This window comes from Amblyomma americanum, chromosome 9 (genome assembly GCF_052857255.1).
Source record: "Amblyomma americanum isolate KBUSLIRL-KWMA chromosome 9, ASM5285725v1, whole genome shotgun sequence".
Lineage (NCBI taxonomy): Eukaryota > Metazoa > Arthropoda > Arachnida > Ixodida > Ixodidae > Amblyomma > Amblyomma americanum.
The window spans coordinates 135,676,845-135,703,331 of NC_135505.1; the positions used below are offsets into that span (position 1 = coordinate 135,676,845).

General features: G+C 49.5%; 1 protein-coding gene across 1 annotated transcript in view; it reads left to right on the plus strand.

Annotated features, from left to right (window-relative positions):
* Positions 1 to 26,487, plus strand: part of LOC144104475 (uncharacterized) — a 212,759-nt gene that overhangs the window by 146,517 nt on the left and 39,755 nt on the right. The window contains 2 exon segments of the mRNA XM_077637516.1: positions 1,581 to 1,664; positions 1,666 to 1,721. Coding sequence (XP_077493642.1) covers positions 1,581 to 1,664; positions 1,666 to 1,721 — 140 coding nt within the window.

Sequence of the window (26,487 nt, forward strand, 5' to 3'; positions counted from 1 at the left end):
ATAGACTGTCTGTAGACAAACCCCAGAGAACAGCCTGTAGGCAATACAAATCCTATAGACAGTCTATATGCAACCTATAGATTTGTGACTGTACACTTTTAGTAGGCTTTTGTCTATAGAAAGTTTGTAGACTGTCTATAGACCATTTTTGTAAGGGTGTGCATTCGCGTGAGATGCGTTCGTTGTAAAAACAAAAAGAAGAGAGAGACTCCGGGTTGGAGAAAAATAGAGAATGTCACATAAGGAAGGAAGTAAATAAACAAACAAAATGCGCTTCTTAAACCTGTACGACTCCGCAAGCGTGTAAGTGAACAAGCGAGCGCTGGACTTCTCTCTTGGGCGAGAATCGAAATTGATCCCTCCGTCGACGAAGGTGGGACTTTTTCCGTGAGCACTCTCTCCTGCGCTGAAGTGCTTCTAGCCGTGTATTGCGTACTGTTTGTTTCGTAGTTGGCTGCTCTTTGTAGCGATGCTGGCTACCTTGAGTAACGGTCTTCCTCGGTTTAGTTTTGGGCCTTGGCGGTGTTGGTTGTGCCGTTTGGTAGAGTTTGCTTAGAACGTCGCGCGATTGTTTTGTGTCTTCGACTCGCGTTAGTTTCTGTGTTTCGGGATCCTGCCACCCTCTTTCTCTTTATTGTTTGTATAATTTGTTTACTTTTTACCCGGTGAGGTCGCCAGTCCACATGGTTGTGGGAATCGCTGAAAATATACGGCGATTAAGGAGGTGGAGACACCGGATTTCTGCTGTGTCTCCATCCCGCGCATGTTACATCATAACCTTATCTACGACGTCATAATTATTGTTTACATGCCGAAACGAAAAGCAGAACAATGTTACTGAAGTTACTTCAGTTATAAATGATTTATTGGGCGCGGGGGAATTATGTGTGGTGATCTATGTTCACTGTAGAAAAAGAATAGGTTTGTTTATAGGACTTGACGTCCCAAAGCGACTCAGGCTATCAGGGGACGTCGTAGTGGAGGGCTCCGGATAATTTCAGCACCTAGGGTTGTGTAACGCGTGCTGACATCGTACCGTACACGGGCTTCTAGCATATCGCCATAGTAGACATATTACAACCATAGCACACATATTACACATATACAACCGAGCACCATAGCATACGCATTAGAACGTAGTATAATTTTTTAAAGTTGTATGTAACGTAATGCAACTTAATACAGTTGTTTTAAACGTTGTGTCTAACTTTTCTTTTACTTGGTATGCGCTCCATTCCGCAGAATAAAGAATCACGAAAAAAAGGAACCTCTCGGCAAATGTTTTGAGGAGCCTTTTATAATAGGGAGATTTAGAATACGGCGACCCTGTCGTTTAGGGGGATAGTTGAATAGTGGGGCGTCAGTACGCAGTGCAGTGACCCTCGAGGGGCATTATCGTTCAGGCGCATGCGCGCTGGCGCCGCGCTATAACCATGTAGGGACCTTGTTCCTCTATAGGGACAGGGTCCCCGTATTCCAAAACTCCCTAATGTGTTTTGAGTTACTTAGCAAGAGATGTACACTCTTCAATGTTTCTCGCGTGTTGACCTTGTTTTTTCCCTTTCCCTCTCCGTGTGCAGGTTCCCCTGAAGAAGACCACCTTCATGCTGGAGCGCCCCGAGACAGAGTCGGCCCAGGGGAGCCTGGAGGGCCAGGAGGCCTTCCCCCTCCTTCACCGACCTCGTGCTGTCTTCGCAGGGGCTCTCCAAGGACTCGCCCAGGTCCGTCCCTTTTACGCTCTCTCCCTCCTTTATTCTCCGCTCCGGCTTTTAACGCAGGTTGCATTGCGTTAGACCGGTTCCTCGAGGTTTCCCGTTGACGGGTTTCGAACCGAACGTGTTCATGAAGTTACCTCACTTTGCACCCTCTTGAGGAAAGGAAAGAGTGCATCTGGCTGGGCATAATTGATGTCAAGCTCAGTCTTGCCGCTGTCCAGTTATGCAGTTAGCAAGTCGCTGATTAAATTTGGATGACTTCGAAGGGCTCATTACGAGGAGATGGTAAAAACTGAATAACACGGCGCTCTTGCTTTCCCCCTCTTCTATCCTTTTATCTCTCCTCGCCTGGCGGTTTCAGGAGCGACTGTTTGAGGGGCGCTGTTGCTTTGAGGCTACTTCTGCGGTTATAACTTAATTATAACAAAAGGGGATGGGGGAGGGGCAGGGCAATTAGTGGGATAATGATACTAAGATTAATCTATCGCTTAAAGAGAATTACTTATAAAGCAGCAGAAAAAACAACCATGCCACCGGTGGGATCCGAACCCACGACCGCCGAATATCGCGTCGGCTGCTCTTACCAACTGAGCTACGGCGACGGCTGTCCAGTCTGCTGCTTTCGTGGGTATTTATGTTTTGCGTGTAAGCGAACCTTGAGAGTGTTCACCAGCGCCACCCTCGTCCATAGCGGTGGACGTAGCACGTCCTGTAATAACTCGAGTGTGACGTAGAACGTCATCTAACGGCGAGGGCGGAAACTGTGCGAGAGCCCTCTTATGCTACCTATGGCATCAAGACTGCCAGAACCAGTATATATATATATATATATATATATATTATATATATATATATATATAGTATATATATATATATATATATATATATATCTATATATATATATATATATATATATATATATATATATATATATATATATATATATATATATATATATATATATATATATATATATACAATGCAATCGGATCAACCTCGAATCCTTATATTACTTCGGCCCGTATCCATTTTCATCTCGGCATCCCGTGTTTGTTTTGCCACGCGCCATTCTCGTCGGAATCTTCGTGCAGCGTTTCAATATATACAGCCGGCGCGGCGCGCCTGTCACTTCCATCTGGCGTCGTTCGGATATACAGGCCGGCCCTCTGTGAAGCGAGAGAGCTGCCAGGATTTTTATTTTATTTTTTGCGGCGTTTATCCAAAACTCTTCCAAACAAACGACGGCCTTGGCCCCCCGAAAAAAGTCTGCTCGCAACCGAGACCCAGGCCACGGAGCGCTCCTTGCGCTCAGGTCCCGCTCGGAGCCACAGCCGTCGCTCGGGGTCCGGGCGCTTTTAGGGCGAAGTAAAGGAGAGTTTTGCGAGGGGCAAGCATGTTTGCTGCGTGTGCGGGTGAGAGCTGCTGCTCTACGAAGGGTGTTATTTCGGGAAAGCCAGCTTGGGTCCCCGGTCGATGGGCAGCTGCACCTTTCGTTCTACCTCGACCCCTGAGGCCTAAAGTATATGTTACTGTGGTGAAGAAAGTTTCGCACGGCCTCCCTACTAACGGACGTGATTTCTTTCTTTCTTTCTCCCGCTCTCCTCCCTCTCCCCCTTCGTCTTTGTTCCCTCTTATCCCTTCTTTTTTTCCCGACTGTTTCGATCGTCCATCCTTAGTTTCCCTTTTGGGGAGATTGGGAGAAACTTTGGTCCCTTCCTGCTGCCTTAACGAACTTCATTTCGCGCAGTGCCCCCGGACCGGTTTGCTGCCTTCTTTTGTTTGCTTGTTTGTTTGTTTTCGGTCGTTTCTGACGCGTCCATTCTTTGGTAGCGCTGCGCGTTGGTGGGTTGGCTGGTCGGCGCTGCGTCGCACGGAAGGAAGGAAGAATCACGCCATCCGGTCATTTTCGCGCCGGCTCTGCGTTACACTGTGTATGTGCGTTTCGAATGCCGCACAGCCCTGCGGCGAAGCCAGGCGCGTACATCGTCGCTGAGATTGCTCTGGGAGGGGGTGGAGGGGGAGGGGGTACGGCTTGGCGTGAAAGATGAGATCGCTGCGTAACATTTGGTGCCTTCACAGCGAATGCGGGGCGTTTGAGAGTTTTTGTTTCCAAACTTGGTTCGCCTTGTACACGTGTAGGCTATGAGCAGGTCGAAGCAATGTGAAATGGAAAGCTGTGCCGGCTGTGTCACCCAAGATGCTCTGCTATTTTTTTAAATAAGCTTTTTCAGTCAGCAAAGCGCTTTTTTTTGGTGGGGCATAGCATTGTCATTCGTGCAGGGCATACGGCCAAGATGTGCTAACTGGAAGGCTGGTTAACTAATATTAAGTGGTTGACTTTTTAAACCTTTACTGTCAGTCGCCTTGTTTATTGAGAGTCGTGTAGCCCGCCGTAAGCATTATCGACATTGCTTTTTAGAATTTGAAACACGCAGTTACCCTCGGGGCTGCGGCCCAAGAAATTTTGCCTATGTCGCGCCAGAATGCAGGGGCTTTCGAGAAGCTTGCGGGCAAAGCAATCGCTCAAGTGCAAGTAACTCGTCGAAATAGTCAAAGTTTGTTGGCCCACTGCAGCGCCGAGGGGCAACTGCGTTTTCGAATTTCTTAGACTGATCTGGATATTACTTACGGTGGGTTGTAGGTATCGCACAAGATAAGGAGACTAACAGTAATAGTTTAGAAAGTCAACTACCTAATATTAGTTAACGAGCCTTCCAGTTAGCAGGACTTAGCTGCGTGCTGATGCGCTACACCGCTGACAATGCTGTTCCAAAAAAGCTATCTTGTAACCCAAGGGATTTTTAAAAAAATTGCAGAACATGTTAGGAGAAAAACCCGGTATTCGAGAAGAGGGCTGATAAGGCCTGATTGGTGCATGCTGACGGTAAGAATTTAGCAGCTCTAAGGCGAAACTAAGGGAACACGATAGCGTAAGCGTGTAGCTTTCCTCTTGTCGCGTGCTAGCGCTGTTACACCCTTTCCGTCAATTGTGTATTAGCATGCTATCTACGATCACTACAGTCAGTACTCCCGAATTAAGAACAAGCACGTAATTTCTTTGATTGTCCGAAATGCGGACTCAAAGAAAGTGTGTCCGTTAAAATCACCCGCAAGCCCGGCAATGCCTTTCTGCTTTGAAAAAAAAAAAAAACGCTTGCGCCACGTGAGGAATACGACATACTCGCTGACGCATTTGTACGGGTACAGTCTTGGTAAAAAGTCTTAAGGCCAAAGGCTTTTCGCTTCAGGCGCACAACAGAGCCATTAAGGCATTATTAAAGGCCGGATGACCTTGAAATGCTAGCAGAAGCTTTCTTGGGGTCGAGAAGCTTCCCGCTTGACTCGTGTTTTCAATGGTCCGCCACACGGGGCATTCCGGGAACGTTCATTTCGCTGCAGCTGAACGCTGTGGCCTTAAGACTTTTGTCCGAGACTGTACACGATAATTCTCGTGCAGTACACCGCTGTTCTTGGAGTCTGGCTTAATACAGGGGCAGTTACGTGGGAGCAAAAGGCTAACTGTCGCATCACTCTTTCGATGCCACTACATCGAGCTTCCAAGTAGAACTTCTCGCCGTATCTCGTCCTCCTCTTCTTTTTTTTTTTTGATGCCCTCCTCTCGCAGTTGCGCGTTTAGAATATGGATGAGAGTCCGCTCGTGGAGGAAGTGTGAGGTCCGGGTTTCGGGATGAAAATGAAAGCAGAAAGTGTACGTAATGAGGTGGGGTGGGCAGGCAGGTATAGCTGCCGTACTTTGGGCCCCCCACCGGTTTTGGCAGCAGTGCTAGTGTGGCTCGTTCGCACACGTCGGACGTGACTTGCGTAGTCCTCCGTATAGCGCCGGTCCAGAGTAAGAAGATATAAAAAAAGAAATGCTGGACAGAGAACCAAGTACGCGCACGCGCAGATTCGTTTCTTAGCGCTTGCTTGCCGAGGTTTGTTCGTTTCGGCGTGATGTCGTTTTCAGCGTCCCGGGTTGTTTGGCCGATCGAGCCGTTAATTGGGAACTGCAGTCCGCCTTTTTTTTTTTTTCGTTTTCACAAGATGTGGCGCCCTCTAGGAGGGGTGGCGCAAAATTCGTCCGCTACTGGTTGGAAACAAACGAACCTGTTAGACGCAGATGCGATCCGGTGCCACAGGGGTGCGAACGAATCCCGTGAACTGGAAAATGTGCTGCTTTACAGCTGCCGCCATCTGCCGGACTCGACTGTAACTAACATAAACTGCGCATGCGCAGTAGGCGCGGGCGGTTTGTTTTCAACCAGCGGAGCTGGAGGAGGGGACGCGCGCATGAGCAGCCGGGTAGAACTTCAGGCAATTTTTTTTCGTGCTCTTGTTGCCGATTTTTCGTGCACTTGAGCGCAGGTTCGAATTTATCTTGATCAAATTAACGATGTTCCACGTATACAGGCCCAGGGTTTCGTTTTGGGTGCACAGTATATAGCGTTGAGTCCGTCCTGTCGGGCACTTACAAAAATGGTGTATAGACTTCTTATATACTATTTCCTTCCTATAGATATTTCTTTTTGTCTATTCGTAGTCTATAGACTGTCTGTAGACAAAAGTCTACTAAAAGTGTATGGCCATCAATCTAAGATTGTCTATAGACTATCTATATTATTTGTATTGCCTATAGACTATTCTCTAGAGTTTGTCTATAGAGAGTCTATAGACTTTATAGACAGAAGTTGGACTGTCTAACAAAAATTTTGTAAGGGGGATGTCGTGGCTACCGGGAAAAACCGCAGTGAGGCAATTTTCGGGGATCGTGGTTTTATCGAGAGTAATTCCCCGAAGCTGGGGGCCGAGTCGTCGAAGGACGGATCACCCCGCGAAAGCACTGGCGCCGCCCCCTGTACTTGGTCCGTGGACCGACGCCGAAGTGGCCTTGAACCCTCGCTTGAACTCTGATTCAGTGGGACGCGCGTTGTCCTCAAAATGGCTGCCGTTGTAGCAATCAGTGGGATGCCCCATGCTGCGTCTAAATAACTAATCAGCTTTGCTCCGTTGCGAGATGCTGAAACAAGGCTGTTGGTGAAGGTCTTGAAGCGACTGAGCTGTTTGTAAGGATTAGTATTAAAATCAGTTTATTATTACACAGTTTAGTGAAGTATTTTATGGTGATTTGTTAAAAATAAAAAAAAATATTAGTTTGAATTCTACTCTGCGTTTCCAGTGCATACTCAAATTCGGTGCATTAATGCCCTTAAAAATAAAAAAAAAACGAAGAACGACACTGGGCATAGTTTACTGCACAAAAAGCATTTGCGCCTCCTGTGTATAGGGGCTTAAATTGCAGTGTTTTATTGTGTAAAGGTATTGAATACATTCACGATAGCAAAGTTCAAGAAAGCACCGACGGAACGGACTGTGTACGAGTGTTTGCATTTGGAAAGAAACAGTCGCGTAGGATTTTTTTTTTTTGTCGCCTCGTTTATTTGATCTTTGCTCAGCGTATCTTTCTGCGTTTAGGCGCACTAATCTTCCCGAGTAAGTGGTCCGGCGTTTGTTTCGTTTCTCCTCACTGGGCCCGGAAGAACCTGGCGAAAAGCGATCCAGATCGAGTAATTTAGTAGGCGCGTCGAAAAAAAAAACGGACAAATCCAAGGAAAGGGCGATTGCATTGTGCTCTCGAGCCCTTGTTTGTTGTCGAACCGGGCACGCGTCCCGAGGCTAGAAATCTCCTCGTAGTGTAACTCGCTTTTTTTTTTCGCCCTCCGCACCTCCTACCCCCTTCTGCGCCTGAAACGCTATATCTGCGGCGGGGTTCGCGCGCACTGATTTGCATTTTTCTCCGCGATCTCCCTCCGGTCAGTTACATTATACACGCTAACAAAAACGCCGCTGGATCGCCGATTTCCGCCTCTTTTCCTTCGCCCGAGTAAACGTTCCACTCAGGCAAATTCCTATATAGTGAGCGCGCGTGTGTGTGGCACATCGATTTGTTCTCAGCTCCACGCCCCCACTTCCCCGCACATTCATTCCTCTTTCTCATCCTTTCTTTGTTCCCTTGGATCGGTGAAAAAGAACCTCCTGGGAAAACGGAATAATCCTAAATATCGATCCCGCCATGCATGCAAATCTATATGCTCCGACCTCTTGCTCCCTCTCTCTCAATTTTTTTTTTCGCGCTTAGTGTGGTTTTTTTTAAAGCTTTTTTCCTACTGCGGTCTCCCTACCCCCCACCCCCCCTCTCCTAGTCTCATGTTTTGGCTATAGCGTTTACATTCGGCGTCTCGGCAGCGCCCCAGCGTATGTCATAAAATGGCTTCTGTGATCCGTGGGAGGAGTATGGTTCGGAGCTAAAAGTCGCCCATTGTTTTCTTCGGTTCGCTGTTTCTCTTTCTCTCTCTCTCTCTCTCTCTTTTCTTTCTTTCTTTATAACCAGCTGGCTCCGGTTACTGGGGCACATCGATCGCCCCGTGAAGGGGAATGTCGCTGCCTTTTAATTACCGGCCGATCTCCGATCGTAACAGCGGGGCCCGGAAAAGGGATGCAGAGGAAAAAGGCACGCAGACCTCCTCTCCCTCCCTTCCTAACTCCCGGTCACATCTGTTCTCCCGTCCGCTCTTTGGCTGCCCGCCCGGTGTTGGCGGTTTTATGCCGCGATCTCGCGTGTCCGTTAGCTGCTGGCCCGGAGCATGGGACCACTGAACAGGGTGTCGCATTGTTCTTGCGCACTTTTCTGCCGTCCGTCTTCCTTCCCCCCCCCCCCCCCCCCCGCTCCTGCTGGAAAAAAACGATCCCTCCCTTACAATTTTTTTACACAGTCTATAGACTGTCCATGGACTTTTGTCTATGAAGTCTATATACTCTCTATAGACAAACCCTATAGAACAATCTATAGGTAATACAAATCCTATAGACAGTGTATAGACAATCTACAGACATATGGTCATACATTTTCAGTAGACTTTTGTTTATAGACAGTCTAAAGACCACAAATAGACAAAAGAAATATCTCTAGGAATGTAATAGAGTCTAGAAAAAAAATCTAGAGACCATTTTTGTGAGGTCTGCGTCAATTATGCCGTGGGAGATGACAGAAACAAATTTACCGCTCACCTTCCCTTTTCGGAGGTTCTGCAGAGTAAACACGCTCTCATCATCATCAGCAGCATCAGCCCGGTTACGTCACTTGTTGGAGAAAGCTCTCATTGCTGCTACGCAATTATCCGTGTCCTGTAATACCAGTTGCGACCGCCCTTTCCACGCAGATTTCCTCAGCTTATCACCCCACCTGAGTCTCTGGCACCCTTTGTTATCTCGCAATCAGCTGCGTTATCTTTAGGGACCAGCCGGTGTCGGTTTTCTGCATCATTTGTCCAGCGTCTCTGTGATTTCAGCTCTGGCTAGATCGCGCCGAAATACGTACATGGGCTCTTCGAGAAGCTTTCAGGCCAAGCAACCTCTCCAGTGCATGCAACTCGTCGAAATACGTAGCAAGAATTTGTTGGGCCCTGCAGCGCCGAGGGTAAGCGTGTTTTCAAAATTCTAAATACTGATATGGTTATTACTTACGGTGGGCTACGTTCCTCTCAATAGTTAAATTAACCTAACAATAATAGCTAGAAAGCTAACTATTCAACATTAGCGTCCTTTTCGTTGCACGTCTTAGTTATATTTTGGGTGTACGTACTACACTGCTGAACACGCTACGCCGGTAAAAGCGCTAGTCTAACTCAAAAAGCCCGTCTTTAAAAACTGTGTAATGTCTTGGGTGAAACACCCTGTATGTAAACTGGACCAACGAGCTTTGCTCTTTCTTTGTTAACATCATCATTCGTCTTCCTGTCCACACCTTGGTGCGCGATGTCCGCCGTAATGTCGATCCGTTCGGTTCCGGTGACTAAAGGTGCGCGGCAGCTTTCAGGAGCGAACTGGGCGGCCTCTAGAAACGTATGAAGAGCACGGCACGTGAAGCACTCCTGCGACAGCCCCCAACTGCTCTGTTACTGCCCCATTAAATCTTTGCGCGTGGAGCCTTTAGGTGTTCACGGCGCTTGACGTTCGATCGTAAAAAAAGTAAGCGCGCGTAGCTATCGCACTGCGCCGTAACTGTCATGTATTCTTCCTGGAGGAACAAACGGGCCGTAATGCGCGAGCTTTAGTATAGCGCAGCTCGCTTCCGCTTTTGGGCACTGACCCCCCCCCCCCCCCCCCCCCCCCCCTCTCGATCGGGACGTCCCGGCCCCCGACGACAGTGCGGGCCGTAAATCGGGGCCTGATAAGGAAACGCTGTGAAGCTACGGTACCCTCATCACTTACTACCTTAAGCCTTCCTCGCTCGATTCCAAGAGGGATACTACAGAAAGCGCTAAATCATTATTTTTACAGCTGTGTACCTTTTGTGACGGGCTTTTTGTGTCGCGTGTGAACGCGTACCCCCTCAACTCGCACCATTTGTCTAGTCAGAGCCAATATTTAACCCAAGGTCTGACATCCTAGAGACATGCGGGCAGAGAAACTATATGCCCCCCCCCCCCCCCCCCCCCCACCATTCTTGAAAAAAAAAAAGAAATCTCGTCAGGATCAAGTGCGCCTGAGAGGATGCATTTGGGGCTGCTCAATTTTCGCTGTCGCCTCCTTACCCTTCGCAAGAGGCGGGGAAGCGAAATATCCGGGTTTTGTATTTTCGCTCGAGTCTGTACCAGCGATATGTGTTGGTTGGTTGGTTGGTTGGTTTTGGGGGAAAGGAAATGGCGCAGTACCTGTCTCATATATCGGCGGACACCTGAACCGCGTCGTAAGGAAAGGAATAAAGGAGGGAGTGAAAAAAGAAAGGGAGAAAGAGGTGCCGTAGTGGAGGGCTCCGGCATAATTTCGACCACCTGGGGATCTTTAACGTGCACTGACATCGCACAGCACACGGGTGCCTTAGCGTTTTGCTCCAAGTGTATATATAATTATAATTGGTTTTGGGGGGGAAAGGAAATGGCGCAGTATCTGTCTCATATATCGTTGGACACCTGAACCGCGCCGTAAGGGAAGGGTAAAGGAGGGAGTGAAAGAAGAAAGGAAGAGAGAGGTGCCGTAGTGGAGGGCTCCGGAATAATTTCGACCACCTGGGGATCTTTAACGTGCACTGACATCGCACAGCACACGGGCGCCTTAGCGTTTTTCCTCCATAAAAACGCAGCCGCCGCGGTCGATTGCTCCAAGTGCTGATTTGAAATTGGGGATGTTGCACTTTTATATTTTTCGCGTGTGAGTTTTTTATTTCACTGCGCGCAAGCCGGTGCCCTTCGCGTTTTATTCGGATGGCTCGCTCTGATGCATTTGTTTGATTCATGTGAGCAGGTTGTTTGCTCGCATAAACGCACTCCGCCCAAGTGGGGTTCCCCGTCGTCTCTGTGTAAGCAGCCTTGCTCCAAAGCGTTTTTGTCAGCCCGAACATATACGTTACTTACTTGCGTGTAAGCTCTGGTTGGTCCTGCGGCTTTATACCCACCGTTTCTTGTGCCGGCCGGGACTACCCCTCATCGAAGGAAGTGACGCGCGCGATTTTTTTTTTCATTTTGTTTCTTCAGCCTTCGACGCACTTCGGCTTGTTAATTGACGCCGCGTGCGTAAGTGCGTCGGCGCTCGCCCCGAAGGAATGCGTTCCGGTGACACAGATTGCTACCGGGCACGCCATTAGTGCCTGCGATCCGCGAACTAAAGGCAATCACAAATTCGAAGTAATGTTCCGACGACTGCCACTGCCGTTTCTAATGTACGTAGAATGGAGGTTTCCTCGCCTCCCACGTTGCCCGTGGGCTGTGGCTACATCGCGTTCCTGTCGCCACACTCCGAATAGTAAGGAGTAAAAAAAGGTGTAATTAAGGTTTCCCTTAGCGTCCTCCCTTTTATAAAAGGGTGTGCGATAGATGACAGCTTAATCCCTTTTTATTCGTGTAGAGGCGTATTTGTGTTTAGCATGCACGTATGTTGCTTTCGTTATTTGTGTTCCTCGGGTGTTATACGGTGACGCAAGAACTATAAGACAAGCGTTTGCGCTCCCATGACTATTCTGTTTGCTCGCTTGTCAGCGTCGCATGTACAAGACAAGAAGGATGTAGAGGTTGGGGACGAATCGATCAGAGGGGTAAATGAAAATTGGTATTTACAAACCTTTCCGCCACGCGCATTGAGTTGGCAGGAGCTTTAAGGTAAAGCTCCCGTATGAAGTCTCAGGGCCATCGAGAGAGAGAGGTTTGTTCACAAAAAAATAGAGAAATAAAAGCCGAACTGAGCTAGGATTTTGTAGTCTACCATTCGGCACTGAGCAGCACTGATCTGAGGAGGTGTGAATGTACCCTCTTTGCCCAAAGTAACCGAGCAGCAGGTTTTTTGCTTCTTAACAGTACAACTGAGCCTTCACGGCACCCGTAAATACCGAAAGGTGTCAAAACGTGAGGACAAGGTTTAACCTTACTTTGCACAGATTCTGAGCTTAATTAAGGGCTGCCTCAAATGCTTCGCTATGCGGCTAAGAGACAAACCACAGTCGCCCGGCTACTTTTGGCAAGGACGGTTCATCACCAGCGCGCCTGATCACAGTGGCGAGTCGAGCTGCGAAAAGCTAAGCAAGCGAACGATGTCCGGAACTTGCGGAAGAACTTTTGGCCGAGTGCCCTATAGGAGATTCTACAACAATGGCCAGCTGTCGGCTGGGCCAAAGAAGCCGCCAAAGCCCAGTCTTTCGCGTGAACACGTGAGTGAGGACAGTGTATACCATTACGTACTCCAAAAAGCCTCCGAAGCTCGGTGTTCGCGCGTCCAATTTGAACGGAGGTGATAGTTCTTGAAAGTCACGCCCGATACCGATCCATGTAAAGAAGGCTTGCGTGCTTGCTATGAATGCCAAGCAGGGTTCTAAGTAATACGTTTAATTCAAGCCTCTCATAAAGCAGTTTGCCGAATTGATCTCACGAAAACTATGTTCCCACAGAGTATACGCTTGGACGCTTTCTCTATCCAAAGCCACTGTGTTACCAGTATCGTGATGCTTATTCAATGTCACTTCTGTGGGCGAGATTATGATGCGTTGAGTTGGGCACCCAGATGGGAGCTCATGCAGTGTTTGTTCAGAGAGATTTAGCATAGCGCAATCGGCTACCGTGTATTGCTTCATTGAGGCGCCAGCGGCGCGTGCGCACATTCTGAACAGAATACGCCTACATGGGAGTGAAAAGAGAGTATATTCCCTTTTCACTCCTTTCTGTTTAGAGTACAAATGGCTCCGAGGGGCGCACACCCATCACTGCGAAAGTGCATATGGGTACCCGCGGAAGCGGATCACTGTAGCTCATCGGGGACCAAGCTATGCTCGATCTGCCAGATATCTCTGAGATATCTCTGAGATATCCCGACACGTGGCAGAAGCCTCCTACGTGAAAGCATAGACCCAGTGTCTGTGAGAAACGGTGGCACCGTTGTGATCCAATGTGGATATTTTTATGACTCGTTTCTAGCGCCTTCCTTCTACTTTTGCCTTCGGGTTTTTATTTTTCGTTTTTTTTTTTCTTCGAGCTTATAGACGATGACGTTCCCGAGAAGGTGCGTGCTTGGTTGAGAGCGCCTTGGTTCACTGGACTTCGTCTTAAAAGAGCTATGTGGCATTGAGGGAGCCCAGAACCCCTGTTTAGCGTGATGGTGTTTGTTTTTCGGTTGGCATACGCCATTTTTGGGCCCATAGGCTGTGCAAAGGTATGGTACGGGCTCGGCATTTCTAAATTTCTCCTTGAAATAAGACAGACGCCTGGCAGCAGTATTGTACTGATTCGTGGCCCGCAGACTAAGGTATCTAAAACGCTGCCATCCCCAGTAACATTGCAGCAGCGCGGGCCTGCTAGTGGGCACAAAAATGATGTAGGTGGCGACGTTGCATTCAAGGCACCCTAATTTAGTGCGCTGTTCACCGTAGGTAAGCTCCTGCTACATAGTTACAAGGTCCGCTAATTGCACTTTACGGAACCTTTGTTCAGTCGGTCCAGTCTTTATTGATGCTTACTTTGAGTTTGTTGGTTCCTGCCTTGGGAAAATCGCGTGAGACCCACGTTAGGGGGACAATGTCTGGTGTGCCCACAGCTAGTGTCTCGGGCAGGTTGGGCTGCAGGTCTGGTATGGCCTGATCCTTTGGACTCCGTGTTACCATTCATTTTTCCCGATCCCATTTTTGCTGAGGGAAACTTCGGCAAATCTCCGAAGTCTTCCCGGTATAGGAGCTTCCAGCTTCACGATGACCTCCTCACTTGAGGCAGACTTAGGCAAGTCTTCATGCCTAACTATTCTCCCTCCATTTCCGAAATCAGGACTGGTCCCGGGCTCTTTCTGAGCCAGATTTATTCGCTAATTAATTCGCCGAGAGTCGGAAGTGCGCCTAGGCGCAGCGTTCGTCGACGTCCTGCGGGCCTGCTTTCGCGCGCTACAATCTCGTTACACGCGCTGCCAACCGACCTTAACCCCCGCGGCCAATCGGGAGCGGAATCTGCCGACGCGCGCCTTTGCGCCAATGCTTAGCGCGGGAGAGCGGAGGCAGAAGCCGAGAGGGGGATTCTCTAAAGCGAAACTGCAGGCAAGCCGACGCCGCCGCTGTCTTGGCTGGATGTCGTCGCCGGCGCTGTGCGCTGCCGTCGGCGGCGCTCGCGGCGTTTCCCGCCACTTTCTCCGGTCCCGACTGCTGGTCGGCTTCGCTTCCCGCGCTTTCCGCAGTTCGCTGGCGCGCTCGCCAGTGGTCGCCGTAGTAGTGGTGGTGGTGAAAGCGGCGCGTTCTACGGGAGAGAAGGTCGCGTATTTCGCTGTTACGCGGGTCGGGAGACAAAGCGTAGAGAGGGAGGGGGGAGTGGTGGTGCTCCGCGTGCTGTTTATCGCTGCCAGTTTCCCGCGCGAAAGTCGTGTGTGCTGCGAGCGGAAGTTTTCCCGCTCATTTTCTTAACATTTTTGTTTTTCTGGCCTGGCGCGGCGACGTCGCCGTCGTCGCGATCAAGTCCACTTCATCTTCAAACGCGTGTCCTTTCGCGTGTGTACATCGTTCCATTGTGCTCCGTCTTTGTCGCGTTCGCCTGCGCGTACTAAACTGGGCGTTGTTGTTCGCCAAGGCCCTCTTTAAACACGTTTCGACGATAACGAACGTTTGTACGGTCCGAGTAACATCCGATTAACGCGTTTGGTCAGTGTTTCTTTTGCTAGTTTCACTTGGTCTCTGCACAGAGGACGCCATCTTTAGCGGCAAAGTTTTAAGTGGAACTATAGGTGGAACACCGGAGGTGCTGGCCGTTCGCGGCGTGTCGATCTGTATCCGCTTAGGCTGCTGTGGGCTGCATTGTCACGGTGGCTATTGCGGCGAATAACACACTTGTTCCGTGCTCTGGATTTAAATGCTAGACTGCAGAACTGCTGGAAGTTGAACTGGATGAAGCTTAATTCGGCTGTATTAGTGTTTTGCAGTTTTCGACTCTGCTCACTTTTCCTGCCTTATTAAGGACACAATCGGATAGCGATCGGTACTGTGTTTCTGTGGTCTCTATGAGCTGCACCGTTTTGTGTTAGAGTTTGGAGCTTTGCACTGGTGCCTTACAGCCATCTACTTGCAATCATGATGTTCTGATTTACCGCTATCGTTAGTGTTTTAAACCACAAGGTTTGAATCTCACCACTGGCGTTCAGCGGTGCTTGTGGACAGTCTGGAGTTCGTTGCGCAGCGAAAAAGTACTTGGCCTTGCACTTGCAACTCCCATTGAACAACAAACTTGCTTGTCGATAGCGATTCACCTTGCCAAAATGACCTCCGGAGCTGCGCGAATCTGACAGACGAATGGCTCCTGCCCCTGCGTCATGTCGCATGTCAGCCCAACTCGCAACCTTTAATTAATATCCGCGAAAAACGGATCTCCCAATCTCGAATTCTGTTCGATGGCAAAGCCGGTTTCCTATACGCTTATCGATTTACGGCGGACAGCTAATTAATTTGCTTCCTGTCCTGCTCGTATAGCTTTGTTCGCGGCAGGAAATCCGGCCACCGATCGTTTTAGTCACGTCGCATTCCGAGTCGACGCCAGGCGCGTCGTCATTGTTTTCGTTGCGTCTCGATCCGACACGTTTGCGGACTTCGGTGCGGCGGCGGTTGTAGCGCAGCCTTGCTTCTTTCGCACATTCTGTTCTAGGTCGTCCTCCTCCTGGCGACCCGTCGCTTGTTTTTCTTGCCGCCTTTTTATTACTCGGAAATTTCCTCCTCTCCGCTGATTCTCCGCCGGCACAACGCGACGCAAGCTGTCGGCGAGGCGGACGCCTCTCCGCCTCGCTCTGACCCCTCCTCCTCCTCCGTTCGCAACTCTCTCCACATCCCTCCGCACTCGCCGCGCGGCCCCCAAGAAGTCGTGAGTGTTCCGCTGGCTCCTTGAGCGGCGGCCGACCGCTGCTAGCGTGCTTGGTTATCTAGCTTGCTGCTCCTGCCTGCTCCGAGCCTGACGTCCCTCCGAAGCCGTGGTTATGTCGACGGCTCTCGCTGTACCTCCGACCTGTGTCTTGCGGATCCCCTTGTTCCGTTCCTGGTACATCGTCCAAGGACCCTGCCTGGTGGTGAATCTCTAGCTGTTCGCCGTGACGCCTGAAACAGTCGGGGCTCATTGCTTGCTTCGTGGGACGTACCTCCTTTTGTGTCATCGACGATCTCGCCCACCATAGAATCTATATAATCGGAGGAGTTCTTTTTGCCGCCACCACCACCGCCACTGCGAAGGCTCGTCCATCTTCAGTCGACGCGACCGGGAGCTCTCACTTCCGAAAGATCGTGCCCCTCTGAGTGCCGGCGCATTTCTGCGACCTCGCGACGTAAAAGGGCTGCACGTGTGGTGAGGTGTGTTCGTTTCCGCGAAAAGGATCGTTCAGCCTTTGCGCCGATTCAAGAAGCGCATCGGAGTCTTTACCGCCTGCCTACCCTTTCCGGAGTTCACGGAATTCCAGCTGCGGTTTCTTGAGGGTTCCTGGACGGTTCGTATACCTCGGAGGCGTGACGTGCCGCGTCAGTTCGACAGGCACGGTTCTTCGAGCGGAGGTGTTCGTTTCCCGGCATCACGCCCTCTGGAAGAAAGCTAAGACCAAGCGGCGAGGAACGTGTGGTGTGCAGGTTTTCTGGGTGCTTGGTTACCGTGTCGCGAATGCCGAGGCCAAGTACACGCAGGAACTAATTACCTAAAGGTGTCCTGCTCTGGTTTCTAATTTATAAGGCTGTCCGAAGCTCCCATTGTCCGTGAGGCAACCTCCAAAAGGATTGAACGTGTCTGGCGTGCGGTTCTTCACACGTCTCGCAATTCCAACGCGTGCCTCTGAGCATCTTTCTGCTTGAAGAGGAGAAAGAGTTTCCGAGGAAATGGGACAGTGTTCGTGGTTTGTCAGTAGCACTAATTTCGTTGCAAAGCGAAATACTTGAACTGCTTCAAGTGGAACACCGAAGTGTCGCTTTCTATCAATAACTGTAGCATCAAGATCTCTAGTAGCAAATCTCTGTAGCCGTATCCGCCCGTGATTATTAATCCTGCCTGGTTACTACTCGTCCTCTCCTCTCTGGTGCCATATCCCCCGGTAAGGCGGCAAACCTGACCCCGTTCAGCTTGCGTCTGACCGTGATGCGACTCGTTCAGAGGTAGGTGTCTGTTTCCAGACTGGGGAAAAAAAAAAGAAACTGGGGCTAGGCGAGAAAGGAAGGGCACGTTTTCCCACCGTCCGCCTCCCGTAGACCCCGAGGGCAACCGACTGTTCGAGGAACCATCGGTACTGCGGAGGCAGCGGACCCGTTTTGAATAAGACCGCGTGTAAGTGAGCAGGCTTGCGCGCCCCGAGTTTCGCTTTCTGGACGTCGGCCAAGTTGAATCTTAGGAGAGCACAGCCCGTTGGGATTTTCTCTGCAGGCCGGTATCGTGTTCGAGAAGGGCAGCGGTGTCTGCTTGACACGTGCGAAATCTCCCTGCGGGCTAGAGACTGCTTAATTCAACTTCTGGAGTGAAAGCGAGGGGAGGCTGTTACAACGACGGTGGCTCGAAGGAACTCGAGGTCGTCTACGGTCTCTGACGCACGTCAGAGGCGTTTGGTGTCTCGCATCGCAGAACCGGCGTTGACCCGACGGAACGAGGCGTCTACTTGTCACTTTGTTTCGTCGTAGGCAGCCGCTACCCGACGCCGACTGCTCCAGAAAGCGGTGCTTGGCCCCTCGTTTAGTGTGACGTCGCGGCAGGTAATTTGCCGGACAGTTGGATTAACCTGTGACGGTGGACTCGACGCGTGTCAGTTCGCTGTCACTCTCTCCGGGACCTGACGTCGTCGTGCGGGCGACAGGCTCCGTGTCGCCACGACCGCCGCGTGTGCTAGCCCGTCCGGAGTTGTTCCGCCAACCGCTTTATCGGCGACACCGCAGCTGCGTCCCCGAGGTCGCCGCGCGTGTCGTTCGCGGCCTTTACCGGGCGACGGCGGCTGCCCCCGGACCCGCTTGCATATCTGTTCGCGTAAACACGCCGGTTTATATTGCGACTCGAAAGCAGACAGGTGCGAGCGAAGAACTCCGCAATGTGTTTACTTTGCTCGTAATGTGCCCGTCCTGTGAGTGCATAGAAGCGTCGTTGCTGAAGGGCTGGGACGTGTCTCCTTGATGCATCTACGAAAGTGACTTGTTCTTTTTTTTCTTTCAAAACGCTGGCCTCGCTTGGAACTTGCAAAAGTTAGAGCTGGAGGGTTTCGAAGCGAAGCTCGTTGTCCGCGTGCCGGTGTGTGTGTCTCGCTGTGACGTCGCTGGAAGGGGATATATAAACAGGGCCTGTCGTCACCATGGATCCTCCCAGTGGACCCATCACGAGCTTCTACGACCTGATGGTCGCCATACGAAACAGGTGAGCGTTTCTGCGGACGGGGTGCGCGTTGTTAATTCGCTCGCTGAGTCTGCTTTTCTCTGAACTTTTAGTCAGAGGAAGGTTACTCTCACGAACATTAGCCGGTCGATTTATTTTTCCCTGTTGAACTTATGCCTCTCGAACGTTACCCTCTCGAACTTTACCCTCTCGAACTTTACCCTCTCGAACTTTACCCTCTCGAACTTTACCCTCTCGAACTTAACCCTTTCGAACTTAACCCTCTCGTTCTTATAGCCTCTAGAAGTTTAGCCTCCTGAAGTTTAGTCTGAAGAAGTTTAGCTTCTTGCACTTTGCCCTCTCGTACTTTAGCCTCTTGAAGTTTAGTCTCTAGAAGTTCAGCCTCTTGTATTTTACCCTTTCGTACTTTAGCCTCTAGAAATTTAGTCTCCTTAAGTTTAGTCTCTAGAAGTTTAGCCTCTTGTACTTTACTCTCTCGTACTTTAGCCTCCTGAAGTTTAGTCTAGAAGTTCAGCCTCTTGTACTTTACCCTTTCGTACTTTAGCCTCTAGAACTTTAGTGTCCTTAAGTTTAGTCTCTAGAAGTTCAGCCTCTTGTACTTCACTCTCTCGTACTTTAGTCTCTAGAACTTTAGCCTCCTTAAGTTCAGTCTTTAGAAGTTTAGCCTCTTGTACTTTACCCTGTCATACTTTAGCCTCTAGAACTTTAGCGTCCTGAAGTTTAGTCTCTAGAAGTTTAGCCTCTTGTACTTTACCATCTCATACTTTAACCTCCTGAAGTTTAGTCCCTAAAAGTTTAGCCTCTTGTACTTCACCCTCTCGTACATTATTAGCCTCTAGAACTTTAGCCTCCGAAGTTTAGTCTCTAGAAGTTTAGCCTCTTGTACTTTACCCTCTCGTACTTTAGCCTCTAGAACTTTAGCCTCCTGAAGTTTAGTCTCTAGAAGTTTAGCCTCTTGTACTTTACCCTCTCGAACTTTACCCTCTCGTATTTTAGCCTCTATAACTTTAGCCTCTAGAACTTTAGCCTCCTGAAGTTTAGTCTCTAGAAGTTTAGCCTCTTGTACTTTACCCTCTCGTACTTTAGCCTCTAGAACTTTAGCCTCCTGAAGTTTAGTCTCTAAAAGTTTAGCCTCTTGTACTTTACCCTCTCGAACTTTACCCTCTCGTATTTTAGCCTCTAGAACTTTAGCCTCCTGAAGTTTAGTCTCTAGAAGTTTAGCCTCTTGTACTTTACCCTCTCGTACTTTAGCCTCTAGAACTTTAGCCTCCTGAAGTTTAGTCTCTAAAAGTTTAGCCTCTTGTACTTTACCCTCTCGAACTTTACCCTCTCGTATTTTAGCCTCTAGAACTTTAGCCTCAGGAACTTTAGCCTCCTGAAGTTTAGTTTCTAGAAGTTTAGCCTCTTGTACTTTACCCTCTCGTACTTTAGCTTCTAGAACTTTAGCCTCCTGAAGTTTAGTCTCTAGAAGTTTAGCCTCTTGTACTTTACCCTCTCGTACTTTAGCCTCTAGAACTTTAGCCTCCTGAAGTTTAGTCTCTAGAAGTTTAGCCTCTTGTACTTTACCCTCTCGAACTTTACCCTCTCGTACTTTAGCCTCCTAAAGTTTAGTCTCTAGAAGTTTAGCCTCTTGTACTTTACCCTCTCGTACTTTAGCCTCTAGAACTTTAGCCTCCTGAAGTTTAGTCTCTAGAAGCTTAGCCTCTTGTACTTTACCCTCTCGTACTTTAGCCTCTAGAACTTTAGCCTCCTGAAGTTTAGTCTCTAGAAGTTTAGCCTCTTGTACTTTACCCTCTCGAACTTTACCCTCTCGTACTTTAGCCTCTCGAACTTTAGTCTCAGCAGTGATGAGATCATGGAGATGACTGTGCTCGCTTTTCGTCCGACTTTGTTGTCAGCCCTGCGACGGGAGTTGCAGCACAAAATTGTTTTGCAAAGCTCGCCCTTCGCGTTAACCCCCCCCCACAATATGAGCGTGGGTTTTTCTTTCTTAAGAAACCCTGCTACGCACTTTGCCGGGACCATTTTGGCAGCGCTAATTTTGCCGCGCAAATGAACGCCTATTCTGTTCTCTTCGCCTTTCGCTCTTTCACTTACCCCGCGGCAATATAGTACATACATTCGCCGATAGCGACGGAACATTTCGCCGAATGTCGTCTCACTGTAGCGTTGTCGCATTCGCCTCTCGTGGAATCACGCGTAATTCGGGAATAGCCGCAGCTGCCTCAGCAGGAGTTCGACGGCGTATAAAAAATACTAAAAATCTCGGCGCGTCACGAATGCCAGGAATTTTATCTCGATCTTCATCTTGCCTGTATGGGTTGCGCCACTGCGATTACTTTTGTGACTCGCTTTATTTGAAGCCTTTTTTTTCGGTGTCAAAATTTCGCGCGTGTGCTTTTATACCTAGGCCGAAAGTTCCACTTAGTAAGTTAGCCTCGCTCGCCAGTATTTTTATCTTAGAGGCCAAGCACTGGCGTCTGTTTCAGCTCGTAGAGGCAAGCCAACGTTCCTGTTTGCGCGTACTGTAGCGTTCACAATTACTGCCTTCAAGGTCATGCCTATGATGTGTGTGCCAGTGATTGTTATTGCACTTGATTGGCTGCTAATTGTGTGAGCCCGTGCTTATAAATGCTGCTTTAAGCCGCTAGCGTTCGAAGGTACACACGTAATGGTGCCAGAGTTCCTGCCTAGTGCCTCCTGTTTTTTTTTGCCGTTAATCTTATTGACTAAACTTTATTTGGCGTTGCGTTACGGCACCGAGGAGCTGAGCTTCCGGACGCTGGAAAAGCGACTGTATATACAGCAAAAAATTTCACTGATTGGGGTTAGGAATAGAAGCAATTGAATAGGGATCACTGGACCAGCAACAGTCAGAGACTGTCAGTATGTTACCGCAAGAGCCATCCTCCTTACAAGATGGTTCATATCAAAGTCCCCATTGAACCACATGTTTTATAACACCCCTTGCATCGGCCCACTTCTTATGTAAAGCCCTGGCGAAAAGATCGATTGATGTTTGTAAAGTAACACGCATCCGGTGATTATTCCCCAGGTGTGGTGAAGAAGCGGGCAGCTTTTTTCTACAAGTAGTTTCGTTTCAATGAAGCGCCCTTTAACTATTCAAGTTTCATGCGGAAAAAAAAGATTAGCAGACGGTTTAGCATGGCTAAGCGCTGAATATCGTGCATCAACACTGGTTATGGCGGGCACTTAATCCTCACATGTTCAGATGCGATAGTACCCTATGACCTAAAGGCCTTAACTATTAAGACCTTCTGCCTAAAGTAATTTGACCTAAATGCCTTTACTCGGAAGGCATTTATCATGAAGGCCTTCACCATAAAGGCATTCGCCTGGGAGATGGCCTGGGCTGGGAAGGCCTTCCGAAGCCCATGCCTCCTCCCAGATGAAGGCCTGGGTGCCTACAAAATCGGTGGGCAGGTGGGTCGCCTGACACAAAGCAGGCTTCACGGACGTACAGTCGGGGACAAAAGTATCTGGACCACGTGCTCCGTTTACAAAGCCGATCGCTCTGTTGTTAGCCGCCAGACCACACTTGGTGGAGGTGAAAGAACAGAACTTTGACTTTCACCCGCGCAAGTGTCGTTTCCAACCGCCGGTTAACAATAGCGCTGTCGGCGCCGTTTACGGAGCATGTGGTCCAGGGACTTTTGTCCTCGACTGTACATATATACCTATGCTCGAAATCGGCAAATGTGCCTAGTAGGGCTACTTCACTAAAAAAAAAATGGTCGCATCCATACTCTTGTAGACTGCGCACCTGTGAATGCAGTACGAATCACCTTCGCGCGAGCACATTCGCAGTCTATGTAAGAGAGTCGTTTGTCACTCGGTTTATTGGCTTCTCCTCGGGGGAATGCGCCGGAGGACACGTAAGCGAAAGTGCTGACCGCGGAACGCGCTCGTAGAAAGTGGCCTCCAGGAAGAATGAGGTCACGGAGCGCGCCTTTTTTTTTTTTCGATCGCGGATCCGCGTCTGCCTCGGAGCACCTTCCCCCCCTTCGTGTCTAGCCGTGCATGCCCCACATCTGCGGACAGCTGGCTGCTCCGGCGCGCGCCGTTAATGAGCGAAGCCAGCCCCGTCAGTCGAGATGTGAAGAACGGTCCCCTCCGAGCCTGCGCCTCCCCGTTCTCGCTCTTGTCTCTCTCTGAGTCGCACGTGAGGGCACGCCGTTGATCGTGCTAGCACCACAGATCGACGAAACGGTTGCGCTCGACTACTGATCCGGAGTTCCCGGGTTCGAACCCGACCGCGGCGGCTGCGTTTTTATGGAGGAAAAACGCTAAGGCGCCCGTGTGCTGTGCGATGTCAGTGCACGTTAAAGATCCCCGGGTGGTCGAAATTATTCCGGAGCCCTCCACTACGGCATCTCCTTCTTCCTTTCTTCTTTCACTCCCTCCCTTATCCCTTCCCTTACGGCGCGGTTCAGGTGTCCAACGATATATGAGACAGATACTGCGCCATTTCCTTTCCACCAAAAACCAATTATTATTATTATTAAATGAAATGGCGCAGTATCTGTCTCACATATCGGCGGACACCTGAACTGCGTCGTAAAGGAAGGGATGAAGGAGGGACTAAGAGAAAGGAATGTGCATGTTAAAGATCCCAGGTGGTCGAAATTATTCCGGAGCCCTCCACTACGGCACCTTTCTTCTTTCACTCCCTCCTTTATCCCTTCCTTTACGGCGCGGTTCAGGTGTCCGTCGATATGTGAGACAGATACTGCGCCATTTCCTTTCCCCAAAAACCAATTATTATTAATTATTATTGCGTTTTTCCCCCACGTGTATCTTGCGGTGATTTATTTGCCTTGTCGCCCGCTGCTCTGGCTGGCTTTCGAAGCTTTGCTTGGTTGTTAAATTGGTTGTTAAGGAAAGTAAATGGCTCAATATCTGTCTCGCATCTCGGCGGACACCTGAACCGCGCCGTTAGGCAAGGGATACAGGATGTAGTGAAAATAAGAAAGGAAGTGAGAGGTGCCGTAGTGGAGGGCTCCGGAATAATCTCGACCACCTATAGGGAGCTTTAACGTGCACTCACATCGCATAGCACACGGGCGCCTTAGCGTTTTGCCTCCACAAAGCCGCCGCGTTCGGGTTCGAGCACGGGTACTCCGGATCAGTAGCCGAGCGCCCTAACCGCCGACCCACCGCGGTGTGTATTTAAAGATTTCCAGGTGGTGGAAATTATGACAAAGTGGAACAAGGCAGCGCTGACTTAGTCATGCGATCGTATTAATAATAGAGTTTTGGTTTCACGTACGTAGAGGGTTCACGTACGCAAACATGAGAAGTCTACGTAGCCTGCACGCAGGTGGTTTGAAACCCTTATAGTTACACGTACGCGAAACACGCCGCGCATTACGCCTAGCGCCATCTACTAAGAAACGCAGACACTGGTTGTAGCCTAAATCATCCAAGACAAGTCTTTAAGCCAAGCCATTCATAGCGAGACGGTTGCTATGACGACGACCAACGCTACTTCGTCAGGCTTAACAGGTGAAAAATCGCCCTTCTGTCTGAAAAACAAAAGCTATTTGTCGGTTGAAACCTTATGCCAGGGTAAGAATGGGCAAGCCGAAGGCGACTACAACAGTTTAGAACACGATAACGCCTCGAGTGATTAGCGACGAAGCTGTTATCGCTGTGAAGCGGCGGGCAGGGCGCCGCCATGTTTGTCAACGCTACGTACGCAAGCAACGCAGAGACCGCAACGTAAGAATCCGAATCTCACGTACGTACGTGAGACTCGCGCAGACCCTTTGCGTTCTGCGCATGCGCACTGGTCACCCGTAAGAGCTCTACGTACGTGAAGCCTCTACGTACGTGAAACTAAAACTCTCTATTATATTCTAGGGCTCCATTGCGGCCGGTTAGCGTTTACGTGTATTTTAATGCTGTAGCACTCGTAGTAGTCATTCCCCGCATTTAGCCGTTGTGCGTTCGTAGAAAGGTATGTGATGTTCGCTTCCTTCAAGAAGACAGGAACCCGTCACAGTACAGTTCAGCACATTGTCTACCCGAGTGGAAACGGGACGTGCAGAAGGGAGGCTGCACGCCTTCCTTTAACATTTCTGCAGGACACTGATGTTATTTCTAAATGGTGATCTACTATGATCTACTGTGATTGAATGTGTGCGCGGATGGTGTCTTCCGGAGTGGACTACGTTGTACTGTGAGTGAATGTGTGTATGGAGTGTGGCACTACAATGGCCTATGTTCTACTGTGACTGAATATGTGCATAGATGGTGACTTCTGGAGTGGACTGAGATGTAGACTGTCTGGATTGATTGTGTGCATAGATGGTGACTGTGGGAGAGAATGTGGGCTATTATAAGAGACTGTGCGCATAGCGGGGTAGATGCGACAGGCTTTAGGACATTATTAACATAGAAGGCACGCTACGGTGGAGCATGCCGGCAGAATAAGCAAGGCTAACCGCACCTGTAGCATTGAACACCTCAATTCAACTCAACTTTGTATGAACGCTGCTTTGTGGCGGGCTGCCTGCCGTGACAGCTGCCAGTCCAGTTAATGATTGGTCGCGAGAGGTTGCTCGCGAAGGGCAGCCTGGGTCTCATAAGCCCCACCGATGGCAGGTAGTGGCGCATCGCTTAACCGCTGCACCACTGCGCCAGGAATGGTATACGAGGGCTATACCAGCGATCTATGAATGTACTGTAGAGAGTGGCCAATTGGGCATATGTAGGCTCGAGCCCGTTGTATAGCGCTCCCAACTATTCTAACCCGACTATTCTATAGGCACGAACCCATTCTAGGCTGTAGCGCGCCCAACTCGCATGTGGTCTAACTATACGCAAATCAACCGTTAATTCTTGGGCTCTTTTCCTCGGTGCCTTGAGTATTGGCAGCAGGCTTTGTCGCGATAGAAGTAGTTTGGCGAAGCGAATGAATGACATGTGGTGCTACAATGGTGTAATTGTCGGCCGACGTAAAGAAAAGCGACCTATGGCTTGGACCGGTAATGTGCATGTTTGGGTTGACCTTCGTATCACTTCGGTGTGTATTTCGGGGCGTCGGACACGGGCCTCTGTGTAAAAAAATTCATCTCACGGAGAATCCTGTCCTTGTCGCGAGCATTAAATAACATTTTTTGTTCTTCTTGGGGCTTGTGACCCGTAGCGAAAGATAGCCCCGTTAACAATTTTTACTTGCCCCGTGTTCTCAAAGAGCTTAGACGTCAACATCTCGCAAACTGCATCGCATCGAGCGCAAACTTTTACGGCGTAAAAATAAATTCAATCCGTGCGTATTCTATTACGCTTGACGAGACACAGGAACAGTGACTTAATGTGGCTTTATTCATTTTCGTAGTTCTGGGAAGTTCAAACACTACACGCCACAATACAGTGATGATAATAATAATAATAATAATAATAATAATAATAATAATAATAATTTGTTTTTGTGGAAAAGAAATCCCGCAGTATCTGTCTCCCATATGTCGGTGGACACCTGAACCGCGCCGTAAGGGAAGGGATAAAGGAGGGAGTGAAAGAAGAAAGGAAGAAATAGGTGGCGTAGTGGAGGGCTCCGGAATAATTTCGACCACCTATAGGCATCTTTAACGCGCACTGGCATCGGGCGCCTTAGCGTTTTGCCTCCATAAAAACGCAGCCGCCGCGATCGGGTTCGAGCCGGACCAGTAGCCGACCGCGCTAACCACTCAGCCACCGCGGCGGGCCACAATACAGCGATCTTTATTACGTTGCCTGTTACTCGATGAAACTCTACGCCAACGGGCATGTGCAGATATGCCTCCAAGCCTTCACCGTATGCTGCACCCTGATCCGATTCATAGCCTGCTCTACGAGCCTGCAAGGCCTTAGTAAGAAGCAGCGGTGGCGGGCATGTTGCAACGGAGCTCGCGGCCTTGGGGTGC